Source organism: Equus przewalskii, chromosome 23 (assembly GCF_037783145.1).
Source record: "Equus przewalskii isolate Varuska chromosome 23, EquPr2, whole genome shotgun sequence".
Lineage (NCBI taxonomy): Eukaryota > Metazoa > Chordata > Mammalia > Perissodactyla > Equidae > Equus > Equus przewalskii.
The window spans coordinates 26,378,345-26,406,325 of NC_091853.1; the positions used below are offsets into that span (position 1 = coordinate 26,378,345).

Consider the following 27,981-nt stretch of genomic DNA (forward strand, 5'->3'; position numbering starts at 1 on the left):
TTTTAAAGCAAAAAATTTTAAAACCATTTCCTTTTTTTTTTTTTTTTACATCAAAGAAGTTATATTTAACGTGGCACGAGGGACTGTTTTAAATTGAGTGGTATGACATGTGTGTGTTTTGGGGCTGGAGTAGGGGGATGTTCAATGGTAAGGGTGGTCATGACCTAGAAGTCTAAAAAGGGCCTGACAGAGCCTCTCCCTCTATTTCTGTTGCACGCTCCACTATGTACAGTATAGTGAACATCCTCTTCTAGCAACAGCTTATGTGATGCAGTAGGGGAGCAGGGATGCTGAAGAGCAGTGAAGGAAAGCTAGAGCTTTGAAGAGACTTGATAACTCAACTCTATACGGGCTGTGAAGAAACACAGAGCTGAGGTCCCAGGGTGTACGTGTGTTCAGTGGCCAGAACCTGAGTTTGTAGGTGGATGGGGCAAGCTTGTGTGCGCTTGGAGTGAGTCTCAGTGACCCTGGAACATAGGGAGAGCAGCTGGTTATCATCTAGTATCATAGTTCTGGTACCATCTACAGCCTTGCAGGCCAGAGAAGAAACAGCTCTGGTTTCTCAGAGGAAGCAATTTGTCAGCCTCCCATGCCCCCTAGTCCTATCTTCCCTCCCTGCAGTCTGACATCCACTTTGTACCTAGCATGTCTTCTCTCCAAACTGGGGTTTCTTAAACTTTAGTGTGTATAAGAGTCACAGAGAATGCCTATTAAAAGTAGAAAGCACCCATGATTCCATGTAGACCATGCTTTGAGAAGCTCTGCTCCATAGAATTATTCCCTCTCCCCTCCGGCCCCAAAGCTAGTTAAGAAGTTCAGGTGCTAGAGACAAATTCTTTCTTGTTTCCATGGTCCAGCTAAGGGAGACAAATGGCATTTGAAGTAACCGGAAGAAATTATTGGGAAGGAAGAGCCAAGTGGGTCAAATTGGTTCTCGTATCTAGCAAGGATTGCAACCCCACATTTTGTTCACAGCCTCTCACCGGGTGTGAAGCAGACCCAGCTCCTGGAGCTGAGAGAGTTGGGGTGGAGGTGGGAGGAGCTATCTCCTTTGTTAATTGGGAGTCCCAAAGACAAAAGCCTGATTTAAATATGTATTTTGTAGCCCTTTCTGTCCTCAGCTGCAGGCCCTTGAGATCACAGTGTGGTCAGATCAATCACCATTTGCACTTTGGAACAGATTCATACCATACAGTGTGTTTTATCAAATTTGCATCTTAAGCCTTTGGTTTTATTATGTGATGAAAGGCTTTGTTTCCTATTTAAAGGAAAGTTAGACAACAAGATCAGAAGAGGGAGTTTGGGGGTTTGTTTTTAGACCTGCACACCCTTCTCCTGTGCAAACCAAACTTACAGTAGGTCAGAGAAGGGCCATAAAGATACACCTATATTCATAATGCTAGAGGGTCTGCAGAGAAGTAAATCAGAAAGGATCAGAGGGTGCTGGTCTGACCTTCCTCTCCCTCTCTGAGCTACGTGGCACAGACGTCATGGAAGAGCTGGGCCTGGGTATTCGCCATCCTGTGATTCCACCGAAGATCTCAGTGCATGTTCTCCCAGATTGCACCTTATCTTATCGCCTCCCTGGTGCCGTCATCGTCTCCTCCTGGCTCCTCTCTCCTCCAGTCTCTACCTCCCCAATTCAGTCTGTGAGCAGGCTGACTGCCCAGCTCAGAATCTCTGCAGTCAGTTTACCAACATCCAGAACAACCGGTGAGGACTAGGAGTTCCAGGATCCATCAGGTAGTCCAGGGTGGAGTCAGGCGAAGCCCTTTTTCTGGTGGGGGGGGGGGGCGGTGCAAGATGAAGCCCTGAGAATCTCAGATTCAGGGCTGGAGAGAGCATGGCTGGTGAGAAGGCATCCCAGGAGCTGGGGGAGTCCTTTGTCTTATGATGATGGTGACAACTAGGATCAAACTATGTGGGAAAATGGGGATGGTCACAGGAAAAACCCCTCCAAATTAACACAAATTGACAGATCTTGCCAGAAAAAAGGTGAAAAGAAAAATCGACAAGGATGCTTAGGACGGGTGAAATGAATAATTGCAGCCATTTATGTGTCCTGCTCACTCTTTATGCTTCATTAACATGCAGCACAGTCTCTGTATGACTCGAATTAAATGCATCCGATTGGACACGTGGTAAGTTTCACCTGAGTAGCAAAATGCTCACACTTGTAAACTCAGGTCCTCACGGTAGATTTCTGTTTCAAACTTAAAAATCAAGAAAAACAAAAAGGAAAGGACAGGGAAAAAAAAAATCAGAGGAATCTTGCCCCTGCCTTGGCGACCAGCAAGGCTGACACAAAGAGGTTAAAAGTTAAGTGGAAGTTGAACTCGAAGAAGTAAGATGGGGCCTCAATTATAAAGTTGAACAAGATGTCTGGGACCGCACAAACCTCCACCTTTTTTGGCCTCGACGGCGGCAACCCCAGCCTCCCTCCGAACGTCCTCCGCCTTTGGGACTAAACGGGGAAGCTCACGTTAGTCGCAGCCAAGAAGAGGGGCCGGCCTTGCCAGGACTAGAGAGGGAGGGGTGGGGAAAAAGCAAGAATCGCCCACCCTGCTCCCGGGCGGAGGGGCGGGAGCAGCGCGTCCCGCTCGGGCGGAGCAGAGTCTTGGGCTTGTGCATCTCTTCGGGAGCAGCTCGAGAAGGATGCTGGTCCGCAGGGGCGCGCGCGTGGGGCGCGGGATGCCGCGGGGCTGGACCGCGCTCTGCTTGCTGAGTTTGCTGCGTGAGTATCGGCCGCGCGTCGCGGCCCGCCCCACCGGCAGCGGGGAGGGTCGACGCTCTCCCCGAGACGGAGCGCGCAGAGCAGAATTACGCGGAGGGAAGGGACCCCTGCCCCAACCCACGCCCCCACGCCCACGACTGCTCCTGGCTTTGGTGGGACGAGGGCCGTTTGAACCGAGCCCAACTGGGACCAGCGCCTCACCTGGGAATCGGTGGGGGTGGGACGGAACGGGAAGGCGACCACGCTGTGAGAGGGAGCCAGCCGTGGTGTCAGCCAGGCAGCGCGACTTCGGCTTCCCAGAGTCGGACAGGGCGACTCGCTCGAGTTGTTTCTAAAATAAAGTGCTTTGAAGATGCCAGTGTCTCTTCGCGTTGCCAAAGGTGCGGAGCGCAAAGTTGGAGTTTGAACCAGGAGAGAGGAGAGGAGAGAAGCAGGAAAGTTTTGCGGCTGATGGTTGATTCAGAAAGCTGTGGCCTGAAGGGTTGCTGGGAAAAGAGCACAGGCGCCCACCGACCACCAAGACAGGGGGAGCCAGAACTGGACATTTAAGAAATGAGAGTGAAGCCAACCTGGGACAGGGCCCCAGGTCCAATGCCCAGGAGGCCGGCTGAGTCAGGTGACCAGGGGAGTTTAGACTGAAGAACAGTCCGTGAAAAAGTTATTTCATTTAAGATGGGAAAGCTAAGTTACATCTCCCTCTTCCGACATCCACACTCATTCCACTGGAGAGAAAGTGGTGGTAGATGCAGTTCGCTCTGCGCCCTGCCTCCCATTCCCCACCACAGCCCCTCACCCTCGCACAAACTCAAACTTGTTACATTTGGGAGTTTTCTTCCCCTACCCCTGTCCAAGTTCTAAAACTAGTAGACAGGTCAGCAGACTAGTGGACTCTCCTCCACTCATCTGCACATGCCCTTACTTCTTAAGCTCTTGCTCTCACTTTGGTAAAAAAAAAAAAAAAAAAAGGCATTCAATAAATATTTATTCTTAATTGCTTTCATTTGGGTATAACATTCTCCATCTCATTTCATTGCAGTTAGAAGGTTTCAGACATTGTAAGTTGTTCTCCCTTTTGCTCAAAATTCTGCTTCCAGCTCTAGGGCTCCCAAATCCTTGCTCTTACTACGTCCTAAAGGCCACCCACCATGGCCCCACAAAGTGACCTGAGTCAGCCAGCTTGGCCTCTTTGCTCTCAGTCTCCTCTGCTATCCCACTTTGGGGCCACCCAGTTGGAGAGGGACCCCCAGCTGGAGGAAGCTCTAAGTTAGGCTCTGGATTGACCTGTTTGGCGACCCCAGACATGCCCTTGGAGGCAGGGAAAAAGCTGTTGCTGAGGTGTTGAAGCCCTAGTCTAGAAAACTCCCCTGGGTGCTAGATTTCACCCTCATAACAGGGGTGAGTTGCCCAGCGGCTCAGATTTCCATCAGATGCTCCACTCTCCTTTGGCTACACAACTTGGTGATGACCTGGTCCTGGGCCCAGTGAGGCCCACCCTTTTCTTATTTCCTTAGCTGGCCAGTCTCAGTCTCGCCTTGGCTGCAGTACTGGGGGTGAGGGAAGCAACTTAACCTCTGCAAAACCTTGGGCTGATAGGCTGAGAATGTCAGTGTCTCAGCTTTGGGGGTGAGGGGTGGAGCATGGGTCCCTATTCTCAATCTTGCCAGACTACTTGGGCCAATTTGTAGCTTTATGCCTTCCCTGAGAGGTTTCTAGGGTTTTTGTTTTTTGTTTTGGTTTTTAATATTAGGAGTCATTTTCTGTCCTGCAATACACTGTGGGATAAATGAAATGAGTGACCGTATCTTGAAATGCTAACAAAGGGACTTTGCAGAAATTCTGTGCTATTGTTACTGTGAAAATTTAGGGCAGAGGGGGATTCCATGGTTCTCTCATCACTTACCCCGACAAAGAGCTTTGTTCTGGGAAGGTCCTTTTTCTGTCCCTGTGAGAAGTTGTCACGGGGGTGGGCACAGCAGCCAACCAGAAGTTGACTCTCTTTGTTGGAGATGGAGTGGCTTTGGGTGGTGACCAGAGTCAGGGTGGGGGCTAAGAGGTCATCAGGGAGCACTGCCACACCACCAGCTGGGAAGAGAAGCCTTCGAGGTCATTAGGGAACCCCATTTGTCAGGCCCAGGGTATCTGTTTCTTCCAAGCTCTCCCTTGCCTGTCCTTGCGCTCTCCATGGCAACGCCCCCTAGTCCCGCCTCTTCACATTCCTCTTCTTCCTTTGGGTCCTTCGTGCCTGCTGACCCCACACCCATATCCTGTCTGGGGCTCCATATAAGAGGGGAAAATAAAATAGAAAAGGGAAAAGAATTTTATCAGATATTTTCCAGAGGACAGAGGACTCCACCCTTTGAATCTCTGCCACATGGCGACCGAGGAGGAGCAGCCTTGGGGACCTCTGACTAATTCAGTGGTCCCCAGTGCTCCCCCTTGTAAGGCCTACCCAGCTGGCACAACCTTTGCAAATGCAAGCCTTCAGCAGCATTCCTGTTTGACTGATAAAACACAAACACGCCTGGGCGTCTTTTTCTTATCCCTTTGGCTCCACCTCCTGGGCCTCCTCATTCACTTGTCCTCCTTCCTTCTGAGTCTTTGTCTCCAAAAGCTGAGGGCAAGAAGTGCCAAACTGCAGCAGATAAACCCAGGCGCAGAGTCTTACAAAAACAAAAAGGAGGAACCGATTCCACTTCTTAAGGTCTCACTGCCCGATTTCCTTTAGACCCTGGGCTGGAGTGCCTGGGCTTAGTTTCAGGGCTGCATTGGTTACCCAGCTCCACCCTCAGGGTGCCCGGCCTCCCCTTCTCCTTGCATTTGCTTGATCTAATTAAATAGCCCCGAGTGTGGAGAAAATGTGAAGGTATGGAAAACAAACTAAAACACCGCCCTCCAAAAGAAAGTGTTCAGAGTTGCCAGAGCAGAATTTCCCTATTTTTCTGGGCTTTGACTTCTCTATTGAGAACAATCTCTTCCCTTCTCAGCTAAGAAGTAAAAACATATTATCTGTGATTTTTAGTCCCAAGGGCTGCTGACTTTGCTCAGGAGGAGGATGCTTGCTTCTTGGGAGAAGGAGATACAAACGGATGAGGATGTCTATCAGGTGTACTTGCCAGGACCTACACTCCGGAGCCCACCAGGGAATGAATCACTTCCCTTTGGACTAAAGGAAAAGGCCTTTTAGCTTGATTGGGAAGTCTGTTCCTTCCTGATTCAAGGGGGAAAAAACCAACCTGGGAACCCACAACTGGTACCTTCTAGGGGAGGGGCATCTTTAGGTAGCTTGTTCCATTGTTTACAAAAAGGCCTTGATGAGTCTTTGGGTGAGAAAGCCTAGACCCCTGGACAAGCCTCAGCTGTGCAGAGGCAGAGAGGAGGGTGAATTCCCGAGCATGATAAAACAAAGTGAAACTTTATATTTGATGGGCCCAAGAAACAAAAGGCTAAAGGACTCCAGAGCCTAGAAAGAGTCTGGAGAGAGGAGGGAAGGTATCTGGAGCAATAGAGGAACAGTGGTGAGTGGAGGGTGGACAAGACGTGGCTAGGAGACATTCCTTGTGGTACGGCATGATGTTTAGCACAGTAATGTCTAGAATTCAAGGTTATGCTGATGTCTTTTCTGGGACGTGCTGTAATCTCATTCCATGTTCTCAAACCTGCAGTAAACACAGGCTAGCCTTATGTTAGTGGTGCTCTGGTGGGGATAAAGGAACGGGGGCCTGGCTAGCCCAGGGTGAAGTAGTGCAAAATGAGAACTGCTGCAGCCTGAGGACAGGGAGGCACAGAGCTGCGAAACAGGAGTCAGTGGCAATTAGGAAAATGGAAGGAAGAGGTGACTGGGAGAAACGCAGGCCCCCAGAGAAAGATCAGGATACTGGGGTTCGCCATAAGTGGTGCTGTTTGAGTATGAAAGGGAAGTGTCAGTACGCGGGGAACTCTCAGGCCACAGACACCTGGTTTGTGCTCACACCTCAGCTGAGCCTCTGAAGCGTGGGAAAGCATCAGCCTAGTTCTTTGTTCTAGTCCAGCAGGGCCCACACTCACGGCGACCCATAACAAGGATGCTTCCTGAATGCTCCCAGGAAAGTTGGGTGGTTCACTATCTCGCAGAATAGTTCATTCCATTAAAAAAAAAAACTCCATTATTCTAAACTTTGTTTGTAATGCTGTGAAATTAGCCTTCCTGTAACTTCTCATCATTAATTCTAATTCTATTCTTTGAGCTGTCACAGAGTTAATCTGATCATTCTTCCTGAACAATTCTTAATGACCTTTCTAGTCAGCCCCGCTAGATTATAAACTCCTGGAGGACAGGGATTTATTGAAATTCAGATGACACTAAAACCTAAGGAATCTTCTCTTCTCTTGTAGTCCGCACAGCGCTGAGCACCATACTTTGCACATCACTAGTGCTTGTGAAAAATAAGAATGCATAAATAAGTGAAATGAATCTTGAAGAAAGTCATTTATTTTCCCTCCCCCAAGTTCTTTTCTGCGTCAGAGGTCAGCAAGCTTTTACTGTAAAGGGCCAGATAGTAAATATTTTAGGCTCTGGAGGCCATATGTGGTCTCTGATACATATTCTACTGTGTTTTATTTTACAACAGTTTAAACATGTAAAAGCCATTCTTAGCTCAGTGGCCATACAACAAACAGCCCATGGGTGGGATTTGGTTCACCAGCTGTAGTTGACAACCCTTAATCTAGATGAAATAATACTAGGTCCTCAACCATACGACTTGGTTTCTAGAACTCTCCTAATTCTGATTTTCCTCCCATAGACACTCCTAATGTAATAAATTCCCTTTTAAAATATAGCATTGAATGAGACCATCCACCTGGAGGTGGTTGGTGTGAACCCGCCTGACACGTTGGTGCTTACTCTGACCTCAGGCAATTATGCTAAGCATTCTGAGTAAAACAAATGAGTATGAGAGATGGCTCTGGCATTCAAGGCATTTATAATGTAACTGAGGTGACAAGAGCTGTACTCAGGAAACAGTGTGTGTGATTTTGTGCCAGATAAGTGATGGAAATACGTATCTTAAGGTCTCCGAGAAGCAGAAGGAAGGGGGCCTATACTAAAGATAACCACTGTTTCTTGAGCATTTACCAGACAGGCTAACTGCTTTAAATTTCTTATGTCCTTTCTTCCTCCAAACAACTAGGAGTTAGGGACCATTTTTATCCCCATTTTACAGATGAGGTTTAGAGAGTTGACAAAGTGTCCCCAGGCCACACAGCTAGAACATGATAGAGAAACCTTCGAGCATGGTCTGATGGCAGAGCCCAAGCTCTTGGTTTTGAGGCTCTGCTGTCTTCTCATCAATGCAGGCTGTGAGCTCCAGCAGAGGCCAGCGTGTCCCTTCCTCCTAGTACTGTATCTCGATGGGCTGAAACATGCAGGAACTCCTCCAAGAAACTCCTCTTGGGCCAGGTGCTAGAATTTGAAAGGTTGGGCAGAATGGGGCTGGCCGGCTAGGAGATCAGGAAAGAGCACCAGCAAAAACCTGAAACTAAGAGGGTCTGTGAAAAACAATACCAAGTACAGGAAAACACAGTCTCCTAAAGTACGAGAATTTAGTTATTTAGGTAGCAGAGCTTTCTGGATCTCTGAGAATTTGTAACCTCCCTTTAAAGACTAACAGAATCTTCAACTTACTAATTGTAGGTAGAAATCTTTTTTGAATGTGTTATATAGGCCTCTGCTTCCTTAGTGTACCAAAAAAGAGGACTTAACCTTCATGGATTCAGCTGTATCATGAAAATAATTTGGTTATGGTGCAACTAAGTGACATTGTTAACGCTTATTAAGATGTATATATTTATTTACTCCTACCATAAATGATTCCAGACTAGTGTGGGTTTTGATACTTATGTCTCTTTCTCATTTATTTGTTTCTTCATTTTTAGCTGTTGTTTCTCCTTATTTTTTGCTTCTAATAGTCTCTTTCTAATTTTTAGCTTTAGCTAGGATATCAGATAACCAAGCTTGTTAGAATTGTGTATAAAACAAGAATAATTGCCTCTGAATAAGTTCCTGTAAGTTAAATGCATGACTTTTACTACATGAATTCTGTGACATCTATTTGGCTTCTCAGAATCTTCATTTCGCTAATTTCCTAACACCTTGTCTCCTCCCCTTGTTCCCAGTTCTTGAGTTGAGATTAAATAGAGACCTAGGGTCAAATAGGGTAATTAGGGAGACAGTTAATAAAGATGGAATGAGAAGTAAACAACAGAAGACAGCCTTTCAGTCTGTTTTAAATTGCACTATAATCCTCTGCTGGGTTGGGTGTAAGGACTATTCCTTCAGTCTAGAGTGGAATGCAGTGGAGGCTTCATTTATTGTCTCAGAATCTGACTGGTAAGCTGCTATTACTCCCATACAGAGTTGGGGATCAGAAGCTCCGATAAAGAAAGGTCAGCATTTGATGGTTTAATGCCATGGCTATGTGTGTGGGAAGACAGGATAAAAAGAGACATGTGGTCAGTCTTGATTCTTACAAATGTCCTTCCTCCAAGACCCAGTCTCTTCATGGGAGCCCCATAAAGGGAGCCCTAGAGCCTGTGACACTGAGACTCCCTCACTGATGGTCCCTGCACTGCAGCACCTAGGTTAGGATTGGCACCCAGGGTCCTCCCGAGGTGTCCCTTGCTCTATGGTGGCTCATCATACCCCATTGCTCAGCCTTGCCTTTCTGCCCTCCCTCTTTGTCCTGTTTCTCCAGGGTCTCAGAGGCTTCCCTGCCCACCCTAGGTTCAGGGATGTGAATCTGAGGTTGGGGTCCCATCCTCATTTGCAGATGGACCCTGCTACCTGTTCCTCAGTGCTTGGCCCAGTGGTGGGTGGGAGGGGGCTGCTGCAGCCAGGAGCCCAGTCTCAGTGGGTCGGTAGCTGGCCTGGGTCCAGGGTTGCTTCATTCATCTGGCACAGGCACCTCTTTTCTCAGAACTAGCAGCAGGTCTCTCTTCACATCTGGAAAAGTTCAAAACTGTTTGTCTGGGTGAAGGAGGCTCTTGGGGAGGGGGTTCAAAAGCATGACATCACCTCAGCCAGGCCCAGTTTCCTTTGCGGAGAGAAAAGGGCTAGGCTAGGTTAAGCCAGATGGGATTCCCAGAAGTTGGTTTATTGGGGGAAGAACAGGAAAGGATGGGCAGGAAGAGCGATGCCAAGGGGGAGTTCCAGTGGCACTTTGGAACGGTACCTTGAGAGGATTGATCCTTCATGTCAGTATCGAAATGTTCCTGCCACCTGCCCCCTACAATGAACTCATACCTTAGGGCCAGATTGCTCAGAGGGGCCTATTTAAGCACACAAAAAGACTAGATATGCTTCCCCATCTATTTTATTTTGATAAATGCACCCCCCACCTAAGCCAGACAGGAGTGCATCCTTTTCTCTGCAGAGGTGTGGAGATTGCATCCTGATCCTTAGCAGTTTAGACCCCCTAACCCTTTCGCTACTTTTTTTTTTTTTTTGAGAATGATTAGCCCTGAGCTAACATCTGCCGCCAATCCTCCTCTCCTTTGTTGAGGAAGACTGGCCCTGAGCTAACATCCATGCCCGTCTTCCTCTGCTTTATACGTGGGACGCCTGTCACAGCATGGCTTGCCAAGTGATGCCATGTCCGCCCCCAGGATCGGCAGCAGTGAACCCCGTGCTGCTGAAGCGGAATGTGCGAACTTAACCACTACGCCACCGGGCCAGCCCCACTTTTGCTACTTTTACACAAGAGTCTGCTCAACCTCAGTGACCTCATTGCTTCTTGCCCTCACATGAACTATGGCCTTCCCTCTTGGCCAAAACCTTGGTAATTCAAGTTCTCATCTCTCAAAGGGAGATAGTAATATCACTTTTTCCTCCTGCTCATTTGCCACATAATATTAAGATATGATTGTTGTGCTCACCATTAACATCAGTCTACTTGCAGAGGTTAGGGAGGGAGACAGATGTGGGAGAGTGAGACTTGTCACTACCTTCAAGGGAGACATTCCTGGCCCAGGTTAATTGCCTTGAAACTAAAGCCTAACTTCCCTCTTGATGCTGAATGAAAGAAGAGGTGTCATTCTACATTGCTGTTTACCTGGAAATCTTTGAAAAATACAGAGCTATATTTCAATCAGGACAATTTATAGATAAGCTTTAGGGTGGCCTGGGTCTAACATTTATAGGACCCAAGCCAGGAGCATGATAGACATCCACATACTATATGTCTAAATACTTCAGAGTTATAAATGAGGCCAACTAACTGATAAATAAAATATCTTCTATCCTCTTACCTTGAAGATCATACCTTCATGGCCACCTAGAAAGCCAGGTGTGAATTTGAGATTCTGATAGTCTTGGAATTCAGTGCCACAATGTGGCTAAGCAAGAAGAGACAGCCCTTGGTCCCAGCCCACCCGTCCTGTCTTACCCATGAACTGGCCCACACTGTAGGGAATCTTGCATGCATGTAAGGGACAGCCCACCGCCCCCGCCATGCTTAAGTTCTAACCCTTCTCCCTACAAACAGCCACCCTTTGACCACTGTTAGGGCTTAGAGGTGCACACCCTGGTGTTGTCATTCACCCTCATAAGGATGGACTGGGAGAAAAGGCCCATGCGGGTCCTCAAGTGAGGAAAGAGTCATTTGTGCAAGTTCTAGGACTTCTGGTCTCCAAAGTATGATCTAGAAGAGAAGGTATATCCCTTTTGGCCCCATGGACTCCTCAAGGTTTGGGGAAGGGCAGGGCAGGAGAAGGAACACAGTGTGGGCTCTGAAGCGCAGGGTCCAGACAGGAAGCTTCTCCTCCCTGGGTCTAAGGATGGCACTGCTGGGAATCCCAGGAAACATGGAAGGGCGAGGACCCTCAGGAAGATCTTCAGAGATCCAGTAACATTATACTATAGCAATTTAGCATTTCTCATCTCCTTGATTCTCCCAACAATCCATGTAAGGTAAATAGGAAAGACCTTCACTTTAGAGATTAGTAAACTGACACACACACACACACACATTAAATTACAGAGTTGTGGCAGAGCCAGAACTAAGCTCTCTATCTTCCTGCTACATTTGGCGAGAAACCAGGCCTCATGTTCTTTAGTCCACCAGTTGGATTCCTAGGTCAGAGCTTCCTAAAAGAAATCTTGGGGTTGTTTGCTACAGTTCCTCAGCCAGAGGAAGGGAGAATTGATTTGAAGGCCATGAGGGAAAGAATGAGGGGAGTTTGAGAATGGGGAACTCTGGGAAGGATACAAGATTTTTAAGGAGACTACATAGAGATGGCGTGAATCTAGCAATGATTCCAAGAGTGAATATATTGGATGGAGAGTGACAAAAAGAGAGAAAGGGTACATTAAAAAGGAAATAGAGGCTGATCCTCCCTCACATTTTAGATCTTTGCAATATTTATTCAGGTGTAGTTTTATATTTTAATGTTTTACTTAACATATTATGAACATTGTCTCATATTCTCATGTTGCTATAGTTTTCATAGTTTTTTATTTGTAATGATTATGGTGCGTTAAGTGCATATGACATTTATCCTACTGTAGTTCATTTAGTTGCTCCAAGTTATCCCTCCTATAAATAATACTATACCAGATACTTGGTGCATACAAGCTTTTCCTTCTCTATTTCCCTAGGAAAAATCTAGTAGTGGGAAATTAGTCGTCTGCACACAAGGATGTTCTTTTTGCTGCTACATTGCCAGGGGCAGCAAGGGATTGTTCCAGATGGATTCTGCCTGAAGTCAAGAAATTGAATCAGGTGATGTCATGAGACTCCAGGACAATTTAGGTTCTGACTTTCCCTCCTTGTTTCCCTATAGCCTCTGGATTCACAGAGGAAAACTCGACTGCTGTTGCCACAAGGTCACCTGCTATTTCAGTTGTTCATACGAATGCATCCACCCAGGAAACCATAACAACAAGTACTCTTGGAAGTACAAGTGTCCACCCTTCCTCTCAGGACAGCAATGGGACCACAGCAGCCATCTCAGGTAGAGTGTTTGTCTCAGGCCCCAGAAGGATGTTGCTGGTGCTTGGGGAGAGCATTAGGATGTTTGCAGACTACTACCCCTCACTTCCCCCAAAGATGGAAACATACGAGCCCCTTGTATTAATGGCATCATGCTTAGGGTACCCTGAAGTAAGTTCTAGATAATTCCCCCTATAGTGACAGCTTCCTCAGGCCAAACGCCATGGCAGCTGATCCTGATCAGTAATACTCCTTGTCCTCTGCTCTCATGCTGAGTTCAGCTTAGTAATAAAATAAGGATCATATGAGGACTCTCTAGAGATCTCTGATCTATTCTAAGTGAAGGAGGTTGCGCATGGGTTCTAATTGAGGTTCTTCGACTTCTCTAGTGCAGACCAGCATCCAGCTCAGTCTTGAAATCTTGAGGGCACCTCTAATACATTCTAGATTATAGCAATGGTTCCAACAGCTGGCTTGAAGTGAGTTTGATAAGGGTTAGGACATGAAGTAACTCTTACTACCCCAAATTCCCTTTTCTGGCTTGAAGTCCATGCCTGTGTCATTATTTATAAGGTCTTCATTCAAGACAGTGAACTGAGATGTGTGTGTGTATGTGTGTTTATGCAAACGTGCACACATGCACACTTGTGTTTTGGTCTATTCCAGAGTCAACAGTCAACTTCACATCTACCTCTGCGATCACTTCAGTCCCTGAAACCATGACCTCTTCGATCCAGTCACAGAGCTCTTTAACCATCACAGTGTCTTCCACTCCATTCACCTTTTCAACTTCAGTGATGACGTCAAAGACCAGCATGTCACCTGGAAATGTTTCAGATCCCCTAGACAATAGCACCAGCCCCGTGACATACTCCACTAAACCCTCTACATCATTTTCTCCTACCCAAACCAAAATCAAGGTGGGTGAATTGGGCCAAAAATGGCAGATTGCCCCCTCATTTCATATGTATTCAAGCTCTGTCTTCCCCTCAACCTCTCTTCATCCCAACCAATGAGATTTGGATCATGGTGGAATTAGCATGGAAAATATGTAGTTTAATATTGCTGGAAGGGATAGAAAGGGGAGGAGGAGTCAGGTGGCAAGGCTGATCTGTGCCATGGGTATTGCATTTCTAGGGAGTGGATAGTAAAAGAGATCCTTGGAGATCCATCCAATCCTCTGTGGTTCTTTCTAGCACCTCTTGGTCTGGGCTTTGATTAGAGTCATTCTTCTTTGGGCATATTTGGAAACCATCCTCCACTTAATGGGGCTACTTTTCCCAAAATATTTAAGATAAATACCATTTCCTCTATGTGAGAGGGTTTGGCAGTTGTGCCAGGCATAGAGAGGCAGTGAGGAACTGAGTAGACCAGGGAGGTGAGGTCAACCTGCACTTCTCAGCCTTGGGGCCTGTGGCTGTCAAGAGCTTTCAACAAACACGAAGAAGGCATGGAAGCTGGGGGCAGGCATGGTGGGGGCGGGGGGAGCTGCCTGGTTTCTGTTTTTATAAGAGCCAGAATAGGATCTGGAATATCCTAGGGGCCAGGAGGAAAATGAATGTCACCGGCATCTGCCTGGCCATCTCATTATCTATTTGCCTGTATAGCCTTACTGCAAGTTTATAATTCACTGGAGGGAAAACAGCCCAAATGGGTAAAGATCCTCCTCTTTTCCACTTCTGCATCATCCAAGCCAACGTTTACCAAGATTGCAAATAGCTACTTGCCTATAGGTCCAGGCTAGTAACAAAAGTTTCAAGTATCTGAGAGGGATAGAGGATGAGATGGAGGAACAGAGCGTGATTATTATAAACTTCTAGTCCCCTAACAAATTTTAAATTTTCTTTTCTCTAAAACCTCTTAGAAGAGTAGCTTACAGAAATCAAACTGAAAAAGAGGCGGAGGAGAAATGAGGAGCAAAGACACTGGCTTATTTACTTTGTTTTTGTTTTAATACAGGGAGAAATCAAATGTTTAACCGTCAAAGACGTGAAATTGACTCAAGGTATCTGCCTGCTGCGGAATGAGACCTCCAGCTGTGTAAGTGAAACGCCTACCCCGCCCCCCAATTCCTTCCCCTCCCTCTCCTCCCACAATCCCTTCTGAACATCCTTAAGCCGTCTTGGACTGGACCGGACTTTGGTGGCGGTGAGGGGAGCTTGGCATAGTCTGGCTACTTCCAATACTGAGCTTTCGGTTTATGGAGTAAGAGGCCCCATCTGGTGGACACACAAGGCAAAGACAATTTTATTTAAATTTAGTTTTTACTTTTTCCCTTCTCTACAGTACATTTAATGCATATGGTCAGATTTAAGTTTGCTGCTGTTAAGAAAGTTCTTTGAGAAATATAAACTAGCCACCTAAAATACCAATTCATTTATTATTATTTACATGTAACTCTTTAATCTATATAGAATTTCTATTGCTGTAATTCTGTATATTCAATATACCCTTTTTTCCTAACAGTATTCATTGAATGACCCCCTCATTTGTTGACTGGAATGCTTCCTTTAGCTTATATTAAGTTTTTATATATCCAAAGTCATATTCTTCAGAGATATTGTACTCGTTCAGTTTGTCTTTTTTTGCTTGTTTTAAATTTTTAAAAATTATTATACTTCTACGTTACAGTACTTTTAGTGTCCAACCAGGCAGGTCTTTGCTCACTGCAATGTAAAAATGGAAAGCATTTTCATTTATTCTTTTAGAAAAACTTTAGAAACATCTTGTCAAGATCAAAAAAAAAAAAAAGCCATTAAAATTTTAATTAAAACTACTCTGAAATCCCTCCAATTTTTCTGGTCTTTTCTTCAGCATCTTGTTTTTTAGTTTAAAAATTTTTTTCCTGTAGGTTTTTTGGATTTCCTAAGATTATTTATAGTACAGATTTTCCATTATATATTCCAACTGATTATTTCTGGTCTATTAGAAAGTTAATTGAGTTTTGAATGTTTATCTTGGGTTTAGCCATTTTCTTTAACTTGCTTATTAATTCCAGGAGTTTTTTAGTTGATTCATTTTTTTTGTTTTTAAGGTAAGCTAGCATGTTATCTACCACCATGTATTGTTTTTCTCCTTTTTAGTAATTATGCCTCTTGTTTCAGTGTCATGTCTTATTGCATTGGTAAGACTGTACAGCAGAGTGTTAATTTTTAATGATGATAGCAGACCTCCTTGCTTTGTTTCAGTAAATCCAATTTCCTCACAGCAACAAGGCTCCGGATGAAGGATGGGATGACAGGAAGAGCGATATTTACTTATAGAAAAAAACATTTTCCTACAAGTTGCGAATCTATTTAAGGGAACTATGAATGTGATGTGTGACATATGTAGATTGGGAAGGGCCTGGGTAAAGACTGGTCTGTAGAGGGGATTGAGTTACTTATTTTGTCCATTCTGACTACCGATATCTTACCTGTGATTATAGTTGGGTCGCTCTGACTTACAGATCTTTTAAAATTATACCTAAGAGAATTATTTAACTCAGCATTTGTAAAAACAACAGGAATTGTGAACACATAAGTTTACACAATGGAATAACTAAATGCAATTTGCAAAACAGTTAACTTAAACATGAATATACAGTATACTAGTAACACTCGGTGTGTTTCTAGTGCTGGATTTTCTAGATTTCCAATTCTATTCATTAAAAAAAAAATTACCAAGCCCTTTGCTGATTATAGCTAGGGAAAAGGACCATCTCCTTTTTTTTTTTCCTATCGTCTTGATTGAGCACTCATTTTCCTATCATCACACAGGTCTGTGCCAGAATGCTAATTCTTTGTACCAACAATTTAGAAATAACTGGAGAGCGTTCTGTCTGCCCATTGCTCTTCAAAGTTCACATCTAACTAGGGTCATCATACAAGACAAGTGCCAGAAACTTGCTGCTACTCCAGAAATAACTCCTCTTACTGTGCTGTGGTCACTTTCTCTCTCTTATCTGTTTTGTGCCCCAGCTGAGAAGGCCTGCCCCCCCCCCCCGAGATTTGGGGAGTATCTGTGAGTAGCAATGTGGAAAGAGAGCAGCCCCTCCAATATCCTAAGAAGGCTCTGTACTGCCCGCCATGAATCCACTCTATGGTAACACCTAGGTAGTGCTCTTGTTTCCCTAGTCTTTCTACCCCTGTTGATCCCCTTTTCTTCCTGAGGGCTTCTCTTCCCCAGCCCCCAAGCAGCAGTGCCTCCCCAAGGTAATTTTTCCTCAGTCAGCAATCCTCATTCCAGAATTTTTAGCCACAGCTTCTGAATGTGTCCCAGATTCCTTTTCCTTGAGTCTTATTGCATGCTTGTCTGATAATCAAGCTGTTCCAAAGGCTGGGAGGAGTGTAGAGCCTGCTAATTTTCCTTAAATTGCATTTGTACTTTTGGTATCAGAGGGCCTTAAGGTACTGGTTCTAACCGTGGGAAACTCAGGCCCTACTCACAGCCTAATGAGAAGCATGAAGGATTTAGATTCCCCTAACATCACATCCTTGAGTACTTATGTTACTTAGCATACTCCTGCATCTAGTATATTCCCATAACAGATATTCGCATGCACTGTTAGCTCTCCAGACACTTGTTCTGCACTGCTACCTACTGAGCATCCAACATGTTAGCTCTCGCTATGTGGATTATTTTGGCCTCCCTTCTGTACGTGCATTCTGTAGACATTTATATCCCAACCCCTCTCCTTTTGCTTTCCATCCTTGACCTCTAGGCAGAAATTCTCTGTATCAGCAAGGAGGAGGGAAGGTGATCCCACACTCTTCTCAAGCACCTGTTACGACATCTCTGAACCCTCATTAGCAGAACCAATCACTCCAAGTTTGACTTTTCTTCTCTCTGCTGCAGTGTCAGGTTAATTTACTTTTTTTGATTATGGTTTCCCAAATAATTTCCAAAATGTGAGATCACTTTACTCTCTTATGCTATACCCATCTGTCCAGGGGAATCCACCAAAAATAAAAATTTTTTAAATGGCAGTAAAATACACGTAACAGAAAATTTATCACCTTAACCATTTTTAAGTGTACAATTTGGTAGTGTTAAGTGCATTCATATTATTGGGCAACAAATCTCCAGAACACTTTTCATCTTCTAAAACTGAAACTCTACATCCACTAAACAATTGCCCATTCCTCCGTCCTCCCAGCCCTTGGCAACCACAATTCTGCTTTCTGTCTCTATGAATTTGACTACTCTAGGTATCTCATATAAGTGGAATCATACAGTATTTATCCTTTTGTGTCCGGCTTATATCGCTTAGCATAAAGCATTCAAGGTCCATCCAGGTTGTAGAGTGTGTCATAATTTCCTGCCTTTTCAAGGCCAAATAATCTTCCATTGTATGTATATAACCCGTTTTGTTTTTCCATTCTTCCATGGATGGTCTCTTGGGTTGCTTCTACCTCTTGGTTGTTGTGAATAATGCTGTTATGAATGTGGGTATACAAGTCTCTCTTCAACACTCTGATTTCATTTCTTTTCGGTATGTACCCACAAGTGGAATTGCTGGATCATATGGTAATTCTATTTTTAAATTTTTGAGGAAGCACCATACTGTTTTCCATAGTGGCTGCCCCATTTTGTATTCCCACCAACACTGCACAAGGGCTCCAATTTCTCGACATCCTTACCAATACTTGTTTTTTTCTGGGTTTTTTGATAGTAGCCATCCTAATGGGCATGAGGTGGTTTCTCATGGTTTTAATTGGTATTTACTAATTATTAGTGATGTTGAACATCTTTTCGTGTGTTTATTGGCCATTTGTGTATCTTTTTTGGAGAAATTTCTGTTCAAGTCCTTTGCCCGCCAATTTTTCTTTTAGAACTACCTTTCTTTAGAGCCACATGTGTTTATATGCAGAGGTTGTGTTTACTCAGCTAGCTCCCATCACCGTTATTCTGTCACACTGACTTCGTTTGAGACAGACTGCCTCCCGCCTCCTGATCATACCCCCAGCCCACGGCTTCCTTGCCCTCTGCGCAAACACTAAAGGTCAGTTTCCATGCAGAAAAAAATAGCTTACAGATGGAGGACTGATGAGGACAATATGTCTCCTGGAAAGATCCTGAGATCTAGAGTCAGCCTAACTTCTTGTCCTTGGTCAGCTGCCCACTTGTTGTGTGACTTGTAGCAAGTTCTTTAACTACTCTAGTCTTTCTATGAAATTAGGGGTTTTACCTGCACTGTCAAACTCACACCCAAAAAGTAAATAAAATTATTGAGAGAGAGAGGTGATTGGTCCTAGAATCTCAGCATGGGAAATATCTTAAAGTTCATTTAGAAAAATACCTGTTCCCCTCAACGCTCCAATGCTTACATGCTTCTTTAATGTGCAAAGAGTCTTTGCAAAGTTTGAAGATGCTATTCTAGAAAGGTTAGTTGGTTTTATTATTGTGGTTATTATTTTTGTAAAGTAATATGTGTGAGCACACGTAGTTAGGGGCTCGCAATTCTGATTCTCATGAGCAAAATGGCCAGGCTGTGGCTTCCTCCTGCCCACTCTCCCATGATGTCTGCCCACAGCCTCTCTTGGGGGAGGATGTTTATTTCAAGCATCCGGAGAAGCATTGTGCTTTGTTCAGGATCCACCTGCTCCTCTCCAGGCCGAAACACAATTCACCGATACTGTTAGATTCCAGAGTGGGAGGTTGGCTGCTGTTATTCCCTTGAATTTAGTCCAAGAAACTAAGCAAGGGGTGGAGGGACCCTGTGTGGAGGACAAACCAGTTGGGATGTTAAGTAGAACAACAGTTCAAGGAGTTCTTTTGTTTCTTTGGTACTATGCTTAGCGTAGTCTGGGTTTAAAATTATGTAAATTACACCTGCTTCTCACACTAAGGAGTCTTACGGTCTAGTCAGAGAGAAATGACAATAACAGCAAGGCAGAATATGGTGAAACATCAAAAAGTGGATTCTAGATGATATAGTTTATAAGGCATTTCAATTATTAACAGTAATAGTAATAGCTGCCATTTATCCAGTGCCCATGAGGTTCCAAACACCTTGCTGGGCACTCCTCATACAACACCTCTTTAATCACCGCAGTAACTCAGTCATCAGCTGAGGAACCTGACATTCAGACTAGTTGCACAACATGCAAAGAATCTAGTAAATAGCAGAGCAAAGGTCGCTGCCCAATCTGATGGCAGATAAGACTGGCTTCATTGAGGAGGTTAGATTTGAGTTGAGTGTTGAAGGATAGGGAATCCAAAGGAGAAGGTGGTGTTCTTCATTGTCTTTGCAACCAGGGTTGTGAAAGTCATGTGCTCTCACATGCCTGGGCTCCCTCAGGGTGGTACCTCTGGTCCAAAGGCCTTTCCCCACGAGCTTCTCCTGCACACGTTCTACCCATTCTTCTAGGCCTATTTTGGGATGTTTCTGAAAACCCCAAACTGGATGTGCACTCACTCCTTTGAATGTCTAAAGCACTTTAATTGTACCTTTCTTTGATACTTACAATGTAACTAACTCTGTGACCTCTTTGTCTCTGTGCCTCAGTTTCTTCATCTATAAAATAGGAAGGATAATAATACCTAGCTCATAGGGCTGTGTGAGGCCTAAGTGAGTCAATAGGTGGAAAGCAGTTAGAACAGTGCCTAAGACATAGGAAGTGTCATTTATTTTAATTGCCATGCATCCAAACTGAGAGCTTTGACCATGTAGAATTCATAGCTACCTCACATCCCCCCGCCCCACCACACACACACACCCATGACATATGCAGAGAGGTTTTCACGCAGTGTCTTATAGTCAGGGCTTGATAAATGTCAGAACAGCTGAATCTGGTTGAAGTGCAGCTTCTTAGGATCAGCAGGTTGAGGAGGGTGCCGTTTTGTTTGGCTCATTTAGTTACGCAGAAGCCCTGTCTCTCCCCCTCTCTCAGAAAGGAGATATATTTCAACCAGAGATACTTCGGAAGCCCGGAGCCATCCAGGCAGGGACTGCCCTCCTCCTCATCCAGAAGGCACGGTGCTAGGGAGGGTGTGGTGCCCGGGAGGAAGCCATGTAAGGCTGTCTGAAGAGGAGTGGGCCAAGAGAGGAAGGAGACTGCTGATCAGCTCCAATGTGGTGCCCAGATTACCTACAGCAAATGCTGTTTTAAAGTGCCAGATTTTTCCAGAAGCAAAGTCTCTATCCAAGGACTTACTGGGAGACCTACAAAATTGATCCTTTTCCTGAGAGGTGAAACAGCAGTGGCCTGAGAATTCATTTCACTGTGACCTTGACTCTTGGTGGCCTTCTGAGGCTGCTGTTGGACTCATCTCTCTGTGACCTGGAGGTTAGCTAGCCCTGCTCTCCCGGCCTCACCCAAGCCCAGTGAGTTTCACTGAGCTCCTTCAAATTCCAACTGATAGAAGAAAGCTGGGGCCTGAGGCCAGTCTTGACCTTGCCTTGTGCAGGAGCAAAGGAGCCTGGGTTTTCCTGCCTTAAAGCAGTAGGAAAATACCCAGGCTGCTTTCCAAGCTGGGAGGGCCCTCTGGCCTTGCCATGAGGAGCAGTCCTGCCCCACAAACAGGAAGCTTTCTCCTCCACAGAGGCTCAGTTCTGATGGCCCTCACACGCCCCAGCAGTTTTCTCCTAACAAGAAGGTTGTCAGAGCTGTTCAGGCATTTCCTCCTCCACCATCTGCCATCCGGACAGAGGAGAGAGTCTTGGTTTCACTTCCTTTCCTGTGCAGGGGAGGCCTCTCTGATCGGAGGCTGCTGGAACAAATTCTGGGGGGTACAAGAACAGGATGTTGGAAGGGCACAGCCAGCGCTTCCAATTCATCCCTTTCGTGGAACTCATCTTGTTGAAGAATTATCAGAATTTATCTTCTGAGTCTGAGTTCCGGATTCCTATGGGCCAGTCACCATCCTGGGGAAAGATCTATGAGCCTCATGTAAAACTGAGTTTCATGGTTTTAATGGAGAAGGGGTATGGAAAACTAGACAGAAACACCATTTCAGTTTGAGGTATGCTCTCTGTGGGACCCCTCTGAAAGTAAGAGGGAAGGGACTGAGGATCCCGTTGTGTATATAGTCATAGATTTGGTCTCCTCTCCTTGCTTCTCTGGGCTTTTCCTCCAAGAGGCCATTGTAACCTTGAAACAAAGAATTTTCCTCTTCCTTATTATTGCAATATTACTATTTTCTGTTATTGGCAATTTCTTTTGAATTTAATTTGAATAGTATGTGTGTACATAGACAATCCTTAAATAAGATGATGTTTCTTAAATTTGTTCTCTGACATCTTACAGTGCAACCTAAGACACTGGTAGATATATGTTTGGGTACTGGGAAATTTTTGAGTTTTTTCTTATTGTGTTTTTGCACATATATAGTTCTCAGTATTTTTTTTTCCAGTTGGAATTTTAGGGAAAAAGAGGATCTCTTTGGTTTAGAGGGTAATAGTGTGACTTGAATCAGAATTATTGCCTGAGACTCTAGATGCAGTTCAGGAAATCCTAGTAATTTCATCTCTCTCTTCCCAGGAGGACTTTAAAAAGGACCATGAAGAGGCACTGATTCGAATCCTCTGTGAGAAAGAACAGGCTGAGAATGGGACTAGGGTGTGCTCCTTGCTCCTTGCCCAGTCTGAGGTTACGCCTCGCTGCCTGCTGCTGTTCTTGGCCAACAAAACAGGTGAGGGGCACGTCTGTCTCGGAGGCTAGGGAGGGAGTGGGGCCGAGGTGAGAGGAGCCTGGGTAGAAATCAGGCATCTCAGCTCAGAGAGTGCAGATGCTGGAGAGAAGGGCAGGGCTGACTTTGGGAGAGGCTCTCCCGAGATGGACCACCCTGGTCATCAGAGCATCTTCTGGAATAGTGTAGGAGGGTAGAGCAGGATGAGTTGGTCCAGCTTCTAGATTCAGCAACCCCTGTTTCTAATTCTAGAAATTCCCAGCAAGCTCCAGCTTTTGGAAAAGCACAAGTCTGACCTGAGCAGGGTAAGTTGTCTGAGATGGTGAGTCTCAGAGGGAATACTGGGTCAAGAGAGTATTATAATTAGAGTAGGGGAGAAAGTAATTATATTCTCCAGACCTGCGCTTCCTACCTATCCATCCTTTGACAGTCTTCACCTTTCTGTGCTTGAACCAAAATTTTATGGTATGGCTTAATTGAGAGATATCAGTTTTCAATCCTGTTTAGAAAATCCCTGAGGTGAATGTCTTCTTGTGTTTATTCACTATTGGGTCCCACATAGGGGTCTAGTGTGGGCTGGGCTTCTCTTTTAGAACCCACGTTCCACAAGTAGCAGGCTGTCTTTTCTGCATCTTCTCTTCAAGATGGGGATCCAGAACTTCACTGAACAACATATTGAGAGCCACCAGCACTATTCCCGCAAGACCCTGATTGCACTGGTCACCTCGGGGATCCTGCTGGCTGTCTTGGGCCTCATTTGCTATTTCCTGATGAATCGCCGTAGTTGGAGCCCCACAGGAGAAAGGCTGGTCAGTTCTGGGGTCCAGGGCAAAGGAAATGAGGAAGACAGTGGTCCTCTGGGAGGTCCATGAATGTTATGGAGGGGGAGGAAAAATACCAGAAAAGGCACTTCTGTGCTCTTACACAGTGATATGTGTGCATGCACATATTGTACCCATGCAAGAGTCAAAACAATATATAGCAGGTTGGGCAAAGGGCACTAACTAGGGCCAGACCACCTGCTCACTGTGGTAGCAGATGGTTCATGTCATCTATTTATTATTTTCCCTGGGATAGTTCAGCTGGGTACAACCAGAACAGGCTGCTAAATCAGCCACTTATTTGCAAGCATATTAAACACTCACAGTGCCAACTTCCTCACAAGAAGAGGACATGTGGAAGGAAAATCTGGTCTTGAAGTGATCTTGATAAGAAAGGACAAGGCTGGGGTTTAACTCTTGGCCTCTGGCCTGTTACCCCCTCTAGGGACTAGTTTCACCCTGGGGTCTGCCTGGTTTCTTGTGGGAGCTGGCTATGGAGCTGCAATGGCATGGTGTGGTTCCTCTCCTCTGTCCTTTCTCCTCTAGGAGCTGGAGCCCTGACCACTCTTCAGGAAGAAAGGAGTCTGCACATGCAGCTGCAACGCCCTATCTCCCTCCTCCTTTCCTTCCCCCACTAGTGTCTCACTCCCCTGCTTACCAGATAATGCTCCTTTATTTATGCACTGTCTAGGGGGAAGAGCCTTGTTACACGGAGAACGGTGGAGGCCAGGGCTATAGCTCAGGCCCTGGGGCCTCCCCTGAGGCTCAGGGAAAGGCCAATGTGAACCGAGGGGCTCAGGAGAACGGGACCGGCCAGGCCACATCCAGAAACGGCCATTCAGCGAGACAACCCGTGGTGGCTGATACAGAATTGTGACTCGGCTGGGTGGGGCAAGGCTGGGCAATGTCCAGGGAAGCGGCCCCTCCTTGCATCTGACCACGTGCTGCCTCCATCCCGGAGGTGCCATCTCTTACCTTCTACCCTTTCCCACTGCACACACCCTCCGAGGCCATTCCTGGGGCCCTGCACTGCACCAGGCTGAGGGGTTCTCTTCACCTCGGGAAGAGGCAGATCACCCCTGCCCTTTACACACTCAGCTTCCTGAACCCAGACTCCGGGTCGTCTTTGAGTAGAGGAGTGATAGGGAAAAGGCAAGATGCAGAGAAGCTCCGGGGCGGCGGTGGCGGTGGGGGGGTTGCTGATCTCGCAGCATTCGCGCATGGGCCCCTTCCTCTCCCTCCTCCTCTGCCTCTCTGCAGGAACTCCCAGGGGAAAGCATGGGCTTTTCTGGGCTACAATTTCCTCCCAGGAGGCTTTGCCTTTTTACTGCCTCTTCCTTGTATTTTCTTTTTCTACTCAAGGGAAGCCAAAGCAACCTTTTATACATGCTCCCTTGTAATGATATAGCCAGAAGAACTTGTTGTCTTAAACGTCCTCCCTTACCCCTCCTCCAAGTCACTGTGGATTCCGTTACCAGCTTCCCTCCTGCCCTCTGAGTTCCTGGAACGCCTCATATCATCGTCTCCAGTCCCCGCCCCCACCCCCCCATCTGTGTACAGAGGCCTGCACAGTTTTCTGGCTGTTTCTGGAACTGGGCTCCAAGTTTCAGAACAATGTCCTGTGTCTGTGTGTGCAGGAGACAGGGTGGGGATGCGTGGACACACCTGTCCCCACATGTGGGGGCCGACGGGTGAGAGCAAACAGCTCAGTCAGTCCTGGTCTCTCTGGGGCTGCATAAGTCCTCTGCTTGGGCTCTTGTTTCTCCATGTGGGTCAGAGTGGACAGGACTGTGGGACCAGATCTTTGAGCTAAGCCTCTTGACCTGTCTGCTTCTGAGGAATCCCCTTGCTCTGACGTTAAGACCTGGCCAGACTGGGCCTTATCCTCAGATCTCAATGGCTTCCACCTCCCTCCCCTGACTCCTGGGTTGAGCTGTGGCCTCAGTCCCCCAGCAGAGTGCCTTCTGTCTTATCCTCCCCCACCCTGCCCCCCTTCACTGCTCTGTACCCCCATCTGGTCAGGACTCTCCAGAGGACCCTCACCACAAGCCACCTCCTCTGTGAGTGACCTAGGTCCTTGTTTTTATTTTTGTTTTTTTTCCAGAGGGGTGAGCAAGGATCCTGATTTCAATGACGGTTGGAAAGAGAGCTTTCCAGAGATAGGAAGATTGGGTGGATTTTTTTCTTAATAAAAAATGGTGTGTGTAAATACTGTAATTAAAGTGATACCAAAACACATCTGTTCTGTGGCTCTGTCCCAGCTGGGTGTGTCTGAATGCCAGAGGGGTCTCCACATCAGACGTGGCTGGACTGTGTAGTGATGTGGTGGGGAGGGGCTAGCCAGGGAGATGTGGGACCATCTCAGGGACACAGCTACCAAACAGGATGCTGCCCTTTGGCTAAATCTGCCAACTACTCCCCTTCTTGGGGGGACGGGGAGACTCACGGGAAGCTGGATGTTCCTAGGTATAGGGAGAAAGGCAGACCAGAATGCAGCAGGGGCCTTCAGGATGGAGGGTAATGTGCTGAGGTCTTAGGAGCTGTGCCCTTCGTGAATGCCTTTCTGAGAAGTGGCACATTTGGTCACTGTATGCAAAATATGCAAAACCAAAGGAAGGGGCCATGTCCTCTGCACCCTCTGTTATCACACCCCTCACCACCCCCACCCCTAGCTGGGAGCAGAAGAGTGAAGGACAACATGGGGAACTTCTACTCTGGAGATCTGGCTGCCAACTGCAGGAGGGGCTGGTTTCCACCCTCAGCATTAAGACAACAGCCTAACTACAAAAACGGCTCTAAGTTCACACCCCCCTGCAGCTCCCAGACACCCCACCCCCCAAACAGGCCATAGGAAGTGGGGGAGGGAGTGTCACCGACATTACTGAGTAGCTTCAGGAAACTCCCAAGTGTGTCAACAGGGGCAGAGGCAGCTGGGGCCAAACACAGGCTCCTTCCATGCTTATCTGGCCAAAGCCAGACCTTCCCTTTAGCACTCCCACTCTCTCCCCCTGCTTCTCCCCAACTGCTCTAACCAGGGCTTCCCCCCAGGACTCAGGGGAGGTGAAGGAACGAGAGCTAAAGCTTCCCCTAGAAGGCCATGACTGATTTTGGGGGTTGGAGAAAGGGAAAAAAAATGGTAATCCAGAAAGAGAAGTCAGGTTGGCCTCCATCTTCACACAGCCATGAGAGTGACCAGATGAGGATCTGGCCTGTTAGGAGTGGCAGGGAGAAGGGGTAGATGCAGGGTACAAACTCTGAGAAACATGGGAGGAGGAGAAAAAGCAATTGGGTCTTTGAAACGTTTCCAGCCTCAGGACCAGCAATGTATAATAGAATTTACCCTAAGTTGTTGGAGTGTGTAGGCTTTGGGAGGAAGGAGTGTGTGTGTGTGTGTGTGTGTGTGTGTGTTTTGGGGAGTGGGATGGGTGGCATCTAGTTCTCTGATGGCTGGACAGCTTGCCCTGAGGACTGATTGCTTTCTAGAAAATCACTTTCCCACCTTTGGCTTGAGCATCCTAGTGCAGCAATGGCTCCACCTGCTGGCCATGCTGGGTCCCTACCACTCAGCTTCAGTTCAGTTGCCTCCATGTTGGGTTTCTCTCCGTTGCTGTCCCACCCTTAAACCACCTACTCCAAATGATCTCATACAGGAAGCTTGTATAACTGTGGAAAGTCACTGCTGGAGAGGACTTGAAAGATACATCCAACTCAATTCCTTTATGGTATAGTTAAAGAAAAAAGACAAACTAAGGCCCAGAGAGGGGATGTGGCTTGCCCAAATCACCTGGAATTCAGGTGTCCTGAATCTAAAGCTCTCCCCTTCATTGGATCACCCACTCTTCTGCTGGGGCCTCGGGGTTCCTCCGGTTGGATGTCCTGAAGCTGGTGAGAGCAGTGTCAGGATAGGTCTGGAGCTTCACCTCTGGAGCATTTCATTAACATGTACTATTCCAGGCCTGGCCAGAGGAGCAGATCCCAGGACCTTGGGACAAAGGAGAGGCTGAAGATTCTGTGAGGCTCTGCTCCCTCTGCTGGGCCTGCAGTCAGCACTAGAGAATTAACTCTGGGGTATTACATGGTTCATTGTGGAAAACATACCTGGAAGTGTCTTCTGCCAGATTTTCATCTGAATGGATTAATAGGAGTGTCCACTAAGTCTGGATGAATAGGTCATCCTTCTTCCACCCCCTCCAGCTAGCTCAATCCCACACTTCCTCTTCACACAAACCCAGTAGCAGGTAAGCAATTTTGTGCAACAAAATCCAAGGAGTTCACAGCCACCATTCAGTCATTTGACAAGTCTTACGGAAAACCTACTATGTAGCAGACACTGTTCTAGAGGCCGAGGGTGGAGCAGAGAATGAATCCTCATGGAGCTTACAATACTAGTGGAAGAGAAAGACAATAAACAAATACACTTACCGAAGTAAATATATGCATATATTTTCGGGTCATATTCAGAGCTATGAAAAATATAAAATAGATTCAGAGGAATGGTTGGTATTTTACATAAGGTGGTTACTCTCGAGGAGGTAAGAGTTGAGAGCATAGCTTGACTTGAAGGAAGGGAGGGAGAGATCATGCCATGCAGGGGAAACAGCAAATGCAGAGTTCTGTGATGCAGACCTTGGCAAGTGCACAAGGCTATAGGTGAAGGAGGGCAAGAAGGCCGTGAAGCCACATCAGAGTGAGTGAGGGGAGAGGGACGGCAGACCAGATCCCATCAGGTCCTTTAGGCCTCAGTAGGGAGTTTGGGTTTTATGAGCAGATCAGGAAACATTGGAGGGTTTTGAGCAGGGAAGTAATATGATCTGATTTATGTTTTAAAAGGATCGTGCTGGCTGCTGAG

General features: G+C 46.3%; 1 protein-coding gene and 1 long non-coding RNA gene across 4 annotated transcripts; one reads left to right on the forward strand and one right to left on the reverse strand.

Annotated features, from left to right (window-relative positions):
- Positions 1-4,186, reverse strand: LOC139078914 (uncharacterized). Its single transcript, XR_011532103.1, has 2 exons — positions 2,936-4,186; positions 1-1,777 (listed from the first exon to the last, which is right to left on the reverse strand). It is a non-coding gene; the product is annotated as an uncharacterized lncRNA (long non-coding RNA).
- On the forward strand, positions 1,050-25,370 carry CD34 (CD34 molecule). Of its 3 annotated transcripts, none has more exons than XM_008540705.2 (8): positions 1,050-2,734; positions 12,551-12,721; positions 13,366-13,619; positions 14,659-14,739; positions 22,164-22,314; positions 22,564-22,616; positions 22,956-23,120; positions 23,679-25,370. In XM_008540705.2, exons 1-8 carry the CDS (start codon positions 2,656-2,658, stop codon positions 23,691-23,693), a joined length of 969 nt encoding a protein of 322 aa, XP_008538927.1. In that variant the 5' UTR covers positions 1,050-2,655; the 3' UTR covers positions 23,694-25,370. The 3 variants fall into 3 exon arrangements, with proteins under 3 accessions (XP_008538927.1, XP_008538926.1, XP_070447270.1); XM_008540704.2 differs by having other exon boundaries at positions 23,824-25,370; XM_070591169.1 differs by lacking the exon at positions 22,956-23,120 and having other exon boundaries at positions 23,824-25,370.
- Positions 25,371-27,981: the final 2,611 nt, after the last annotated feature.